At 36.3% G+C, this 7,917-nt stretch overlaps 1 protein-coding gene across 5 annotated transcripts in view; it reads right to left on the bottom strand.

Moving 5' to 3' along the window:
* Nucleotides 1-1,335: 1,335 nt before the first annotated feature.
* Nucleotides 1,336-7,917, bottom strand: part of LOC121078736 (katanin interacting protein) — a 71,771-nt gene continuing 65,189 nt past the window's right edge. For 4 of the 5 annotated variants that reach the window (XM_040575216.1, XM_040575217.1, XM_040575218.1 and 1 more), the window contains 3 exons: nucleotides 7,366-7,523; nucleotides 4,936-5,024; nucleotides 1,336-2,975 (listed from right to left, as the gene is read on the bottom strand). In XM_040575216.1, coding sequence (XP_040431150.1) covers nucleotides 2,920-2,975; nucleotides 4,936-5,024; nucleotides 7,366-7,523 — 303 coding nt within the window. In that variant the 3' untranslated portion in view covers nucleotides 1,336-2,919. Of the gene's footprint in view, nucleotides 2,976-4,935; nucleotides 5,025-7,365; nucleotides 7,524-7,917 lie in introns of those variants that run through there. The other variant, XR_005824714.1, reaches the window with a different exon arrangement.

Below are 7,917 nucleotides of genomic sequence, written 5' to 3'. Positions count from 1 at the left end.
GCAGAAGTTGCTGCTAGAAGAGGCCGACAATCTGTGTGCTAGGCCTGCTGCACTGCATATGAATCTCCAGGGGCAAAAGGTGTGAAAGCAGGCTGCAGTTACCAGCTGGCAGGAGAGGAATTGGTGGCAGAGAAGCGGGGAAAGAGGAATTGTGACCCTGTGGATTCCTGGATGATGTGCTGCACAAGAGGAAGGAAGTGATCAGCCACCTCTCTCAAAGTACAAGCCTCTACTTTTACCCATTCTTGCAGTTACAGATCATGACGACTGGCCCATGAACGTGTCCTGACAAGGCCACCTGTTAATTCAGTTTCCAAAAACCATCCCCATTATTCTCTATTGAATACGAGGCTTGATGGTGATGTAGCAGAGGCAGCAAGTGGAAGAGAGCAGCCTTAAAATACTTCTCATTTGGAGATTACAGCATTGTTCAGGACCCATTTGAGATTGGCCAAGTATTTTGCCAAAAAAAAATTAAAAAAATGGAGATTGCAAAAAATTAAAAAACCTGGAGACAGCTCACAGCATTAGGGTTGGAAAACCACTGTCTGTCCCACAGGATTTGAGACGCTCTGTAATCAATCAGATACAGAGAAGAGGGGTCGGCACAGAAAATCCTCTCCCTCTCAGACCCAATTCTCTGCATATTCAATGCAATTTTCTTAGAAGAACAGACAATGTGACAGGCCTCATCTCATCTGTAGACCACCTGTATATGACAAATCTCTGATCATGCCTTAAGTCTTATAAAAAAAATAATATTGCAATAGCCTCTCCTCTTCCAAGCACTTATATTTATTATCTGTTCTTAGCTGTACCAATAATGCTTCTTTTGGCTCCTCCTCAAATTGTTTTGGAGTTTCATGTAACAGCTATCTGATTTGGAGAAAAAATTAGAACTTGGTTCTTGGCAGAGCTACACTGGTAAGTGCACTGTGGGAGACAGCTTGAAGAACAACAGAAGGATTCTTTTGTCAATGCAGTTTGGAAAGAGCCTTTAATCAAAGTACAATATACTCGCGTAGTTTAGTTTTTTTGTTGGCTTAACTTTAGTGACGACTGGATAAAACTCAGAAAAACAGTTTATCACTTGGGAATATGACAATGCTTATTCTGATTCATTCAAGCTCTGCCAATGCTCCCAAGAGAAGTCTTGCCACATGCATTATTCCAACTTCACCCTACTGTGATGAGTTGCACTTCCTGTTCTAGATATCCTGGCAATGAAAGGAAGCACTAGTGTTAGAAGATGTCCTACAAGTTTAATAATTAATACAAATGCTTTTGTGGACAAGAAGCACTTTCATTTACAGAAAAGAAAGTTCTTAAGCAAGCTTTGTGAAAATGTATTTTATTCATATCTTTTACTTTTTAAGCAAGAACACTTGTCACACTAATAACAATACCAATAATTAAATTCCATAACAAATTCTATTGATATTATAAAGAAATAGACATCTGTTTTACGTTTAGAAGTGCTTTGAATTTAGTACAAGAGACATTTTGTTGCTTAATCAATACACAAAAATCCAGGAACTGCATTACTATCTTCGGTCTTTACAGCTTAGCCAACAACAGCTAAGTATTTTATAAGCAAATATACAGACTACTGCACTCCTGACTTACTACAGAAAGGGAAGCAGCACATTTTGATTCTATATCAGGAGCTGCAATAGTGTATCTCTGATGTATAAAAGCATTTCAGAGCTTTCAGTTCTATCTGGAAACAACGAACGAGTTCTAAATAAGAAAGGTAGAACGTTCTATGAGATCTTATAAAAGATTTACAGGTTGTCACCACTGACAAATTTTCAGTGAAAAGCACATTTGCATAGCTAGAAATCCTGCAGCATGACAATTTGGTTAGAATTTCTGGTTAAATGACTACACATTCAGGGTATTCTGTATTTTAAAAATGCAGTTCACTCCTTACCATCTGCTAGTTAAAATGCATTTACCATTTCTCAAAAGGGTTGATACATTGCTGGCAGTTGGTCTCGTTGGTGCAGTCCAGGGCTACAGCCTCCTTGTTCACATAACCAACTGCAGGCAAAACTGGAGAAAAGAGCATTGTTCTGTAGCAGGAGCATATGTAGAGTACTAGTGGATGCTCCTTCAGAAAAAATATTTTTTGCTGTTTTTTTTTTGTGAAAGTGAAATAATGAAAGAAATGGTTATTTCACTGAAAAAAAAAAAAAAACACCAAACAAACAAACCAAAAAAAACTAGGCATGAGACAGCTGAAACTTCTTTATTAAACCTTGATAAACCCACTTCTGACCTCCATTTTCTAAAAACAATCATCACATGTCTGCATGCCCAGTGGAACCTCTTCTGATATCATAGACAGTGTCAGCAACTAGAGAGACATTGCATGAAAACAGAGTTGGCAGCCTAGACACAGAGAGGTAACAAATATTTCTTATAAGTGCATTTCCCAAAGAACTATTTACAGGATACTTCATCAGTAACAAAGCAGATGCTTCCTCCTAATGTGAAGCTTTGCAACCAACCAGCTAGGATTTCAAAGTTAAAGCTTAAGAAATACTCTAAAAGACCTCATTATGACCATCATGCTTCACCCAAGTTCTTGGTACTTTGCAGGAACAGTTGTCAGTTAGCAGTGAGGTTCTCACTCATTCCTATATGTTTCTTCCTCTATGGATTTTCAATTAAGAGACGGGAGAAAATTCATACAGTGTAGATAATAACAATAAAAGAACCTGGAAACTAAATTCATGCTTTAAATTTCATTACTGAAGAAAATTCTCCTTTAGCAAATAAAGCTTCCTCTCATAAGACATGAAGTGGTTCAGAAAACACAGAATAACTTCCATTTAGGTGATGCGTATCTTGGAGAGCTAGATGACACTTATCTAGGGCTGGATGTATTCAGGACTTTCTAGCCACCATCCCATGTTATCTCTTCCTCCTCTGCAGTCCTTTTTCACATATGCAGGTTTTGGGACGCAAAGCTATTAAGGAAAATTAAATGCTTTTTAAACAATGCTCCTTTATTAACACTGAAGGCCCAGACTAAAAAGAGGAAGAAACATCTCCATTTCTATATCCACCCCAGAATAAAAGTTAAGCTACTCTTTTCAGTAATATATCTTACATTGACAGTGAGTGATGCCAAATACTTCCCCGTAGAAAAGAAGATCTCAGAGTGACAGACTATGGAACAGTATCCAGATGAATCGGGGTGAGGAAGTAATTTAATCTGTTACTCTGTTTCTCAATGGAGGCTGAAGATCATTTATAGATACACACACAAGTTTTGGTCCCAGAACTGACAGCACAGGGGCTCAGAAAAGAAGGCAGAAGTCAAATCAGGTCATACGGGAAGTAGTGGCAGAACAGCACAAACTGTGGTTCCATTTCAGAGCACAGAGCACTAACGCTAGCTCTTTCTTGTGTATCATTCCTCACCAACATTTGGATTTACAATTTTACATGAGTGATCTGGCTTCAGAGACTAAATGGGATTGTCACAGGTTTGGGATTATATTTAGGGATAGGATGGATATAGAAGAAATAAAGGAAGATAAGGGATGGGGCAACAAGGTGAGGTAGAAAAGCAACATCTGAAAGCAATCCTGGCAAAATTACTTCCATCTTTCAACAAAGAGGATGGTCTGACTCCAGAGACATCAGGAAAATCTTTTTCCCCCAGAAAAAGTCTTATCTAATCACTTTCCTGGGGAACCTGGTCTGAATTCAATGTTGGTCCTGTTCTAATTAGGAGGTTGGACAAGAGCCCTCCCTGAGGTCCCCTTCAACCCAAATTATTCTATCACTAATTGATGAATTAGTATTATTAACCCCTGTGTCTGATACCAGTAAGTACTATAGAGGTGACAGGGGACAGAAGTCAATAGGCAATCCTCAACAGATAACCTCACAGTAAGAGATGAGGACTGGCCCATCTTTAGGTGGCAAAAAAGGCCTTCCCCTTCCTTAATATCTGGACAACAGATGTGACAGCAATGGCAATGATACCCTATAGCTTGTAAAGTATAGCTATGTCTGCACTGCAACCCAGGATGTCATTACTACAGACACAGATATATGCAAGATACTTCTGACACAACCAGTGCTGATGTATTAATATTTTGAAGATATATATGCACTGGCGACAGCGCTTCATATTCTTTTACAGAATCGTTACTAAAAGCCATCAAATACTTATGAAACACTTTTTAGAGAAACTAACTAGAGAAATTGTCATGGTTGTGGGAGAAAAACAACCATGAATATACCAACTTGGTTGAGAATTTGTGATGTATTAGGGAGCTATCCTGTATAATTTACAATGACAGGGACTCTTCAGACTATAAATACAATCTACTATTCCTTCTTGGGGAAGAAAAGAAAGCAAAACAAAAAATAAAACCAGGCTCTTTAGTTATCACTTTGTAAGACAAAAGACCAACAAGACAGACAGTGGGAGGAATAGGGTCAACACTTTTTCATCCCTATTCCATTTATTGTGATTTTGGATTTGCTTGAGGAACAACAAGCAAGTAGTTCTAGGACACGTATGCATCATCTCTAAAGCTGCTTAAAAGGCCAGTGGGGATGCAACTAGCCTATTACTCCAAAAGCTATCTTTGGACCTGTACTATAACACTATTTTTCAGTTTACCTTAAGTCAGTTTCTTTCCTGAGGACTTCTGTTTATGTGTTGGTATAAGCTACAACTACATGCCACATAGGCCATTGATTTATTTCATCCATGTTCAGAGTTAGATACAGAATAAAAATCCATCAGAGTATGACATTCATGTTTGCTTTTTCCTAAGAAAAAGTAGAGCTAAATAAATAAAAGAGGTGTAAGTCTTCCCATTTTTCCCAGCTTAGGTCTTTAACAATGTTTATTATCCATACTGTCTTTGTAGAAAATGAGCAGAAAATTGTAAAGACAGAACTAACCTGGATCAGCCACAACCTGCTTCATTTTACTGTTTGTGATAATCTGATTTTCATTCATCATTCGTACATCCTGATCTCCCATATGATTGCTGAAAAGATTAAAGTCAGTACAATAACCGAAATAATCAACATTTTGTAAGGCTATGATTGTCATGGAAAAGGTTACCAAATAAGTTACTTAGGTCCAGGAGGCTTAAAAGAAATAATACAAAAAAAAACAAAAACAAACAAAAAAAACACTGAAGCACAAACACATCATGAGACTATACAGAAAGGCAAGGCATTCTGTCTGCATCTACCTGAAGTTGTTTTTGTTTGTTTGTTTGTTTTTGTTTGTTTGGTTTGTTTTTTTTGCCAATTTTAACTAGTGGCATATGTAGCTGTAGGCACACATTCAAATATAAACATCAAATTCATGCTACAATTTTCTTGCCTGCCTATACAGCTTGAACCACAACAACCAAAGAGAGATTTTACATTAGTGCTGTACAAAGAGGGTATAAAATCCCCATATGGAACTTAACATTATTTTGTAATGTTGATATAATATTACTTGAAAAATTTTTGCAATATTCATTTATTGTGATAAGTTTTGTTTACAGGCTGCCACAGAATTTTAAGGTTTTTTTTTATGTGAAAGAAACAATAAATTCAAAGTTAAATTTACAGAAAAAACATGTAAAGAAAACAACACTAACATCTCCCTTTCACACAGACCTTGCCTTTGATTTTTTTCTTTTCTTTACAAATACTACACACAACACGCTTCTATTCTTGCAGAAAAAATTAATACCTCTCAAACCAACACAGTGCAACAGGAGAAACAATACTCGAGCAAATCAGAATTTACATCACTGATGATAACACGAGACTTAAGTTCAGGGTTCATAAAATATTACCAATGACGTGTGAAAGTCAGAAGTACCAACATATAAAAGCTCAAGAATACACACATTTTTAAAAAATATATAGATATAGTAGATATCTATGTTTTATTGCCAGAGTGCCCTATGTTTTAGTGGGGTAGCATAAGGGAAAAGAAGGAATAGAAGACTGCAAAACAAGCTAAGAAGGAAGACCAAGAACATTCCTGCACAGGAATTCTAGGAGAAAAGACTGCATATTTTTGACTGGAAAACAGATCATGAATTGTGTGAGACCATAAAAGGATTTCCCTCTTAAAACTTAATCAATAAATATATGTCTTTTAAGCATGTGTAAAGGAAGTTATGTGAAGGAGGTCTATAACTACAGGCGGAACTTCCCTGCTTCCAATAAAATAATACTCAAAGATGTTAAAATGAAGATGTTAAACTGAAGAAAGTAAAAGTTCATTTCTCCTTCTTCCTGTATCCCACTGAAAAATTCCTCAAAACTCATAATTCCTCAAGATATTTTTCATTTCAGTAATTTCTTCACTTGAAAAACTGTTTACCACCAAATTTTACCATGACACCACAGCCACTTGTACAAAGCACGAGTCTAACATGATACTTCCAAACAATAATAATCTACTTTAACATCTGGTATTGCCTGTGGCCCACACCACCTGTGCACTTTCCTGTGCTTTAGAGAAACAAAGGAAATCCCTGTAAGCAAATGTGAACTTCTACTGTGAGTCAGGATAGCTTACATTCCTTCCACTTATTTTTAAATATTTTAATATTCTTCTGAATGAATGTCACTTCTAAATGCAAAACTGTTGCCTTTTTTCAAGTTAGGTATGTGCAAGACATTCTGCTTTTTAACTGTGCAATGTATAAGCAAGTATTTATTTGTATAAGCTTTAAATTTTTCACTTTTTCGATCACATTGAATATACATTTTTCTTTCAGTCTTCATTTTCCTTGCTAGGGACTGTTTTTTAGGCCCTATCAGTCCTGATCTTCAGAACAAAAGTGTATTTTTCATCACATTTGCTGTGAGATTGCCAACTTGGTGGTTTCAGAGTGTTAGTCCTCAGAACCCAATTCGTTCTCATTTAATAGTTCACTAGAACATTCATAAAATAATAGATTTCTGGTTTTTGAATTAGTATTTGTGAAAAATCAGAGGACTTTTTCTTTACTTTTGAGATTTGATCGGTATTTGTTCTCCCCCCCCCCCCAACATAATGTCATTGGGATTTATTATTTCTTCTCTAAGGAGACCTAGCTTCTTTACTTTGTCTTTATTATTATAGGCTGCCTTGAAAACACATTTAAATATGAGTCAATAATCCTAATAAATGCTAAAAAATGCTTAGAAATAAAGCTAGAGCTAGCATTTTTGTCCTTTTATGTCAAAAAAAACAACTATTGCTTATTAACCATTAAATGGGGTTGAGTATGCTTTATAGGGAATTTTTATACCTATTTGTGTACTCCTAACGTTAGTCACAAAAACATTTTTTGAAAACAACACTCTTCCAGTCAAGATCCACCCACATACCTAATAACACTTCTCTTCTGATGGCAAATCTTTTCATCATCTGTAAAGAGAATGGTATGGTATGGGACCACTGGGTCACAGGTTGGTAGGATGCCTGACACAACATGGTTCACCATATCCAGAATCCCATTGTACACAAGCAAGTCATCCACCAGAAGCTAAAGATATTAAAAAAAAAAAAGCAAACAAAACAAAAAAACATTTAAAAAAATTCTAGGAATCATTTTTAGCAGTCTTCTCAATGAAATAACTAAAAATCATTTTGCGCTATTAGTTTCAGAAGTCCAGTCATTACTTTAGTTTTTGTCTGCCTAAATTTCCATTTTGTTCCATTTGCTGGTGGTTTTTGTTCCCCCCCCCCAAGTTTTTGTCTTCTTACTGGTATTTCTAATGAAGCTTTCAAAAAGGTACTCAAAATGTATTTCATGCTTTATGTAATTGCCCTTCTATTAACTGGAGTGAATCACTCTTAAATCTAGGAATTAATGAATCTCAACTCACTTCAACTGTCCAAAACCTGTGTTTGTGGTTTAAATCAGTATTACAGACCTG

Source organism: Cygnus olor, chromosome 15, assembly GCF_009769625.2.
Source record: "Cygnus olor isolate bCygOlo1 chromosome 15, bCygOlo1.pri.v2, whole genome shotgun sequence".
NCBI lineage: Eukaryota > Metazoa > Chordata > Aves > Anseriformes > Anatidae > Cygnus > Cygnus olor.
Note: the sequence above shows the minus strand (reverse complement) of the source record. Positions and strands in the feature narration are given on the sequence as shown.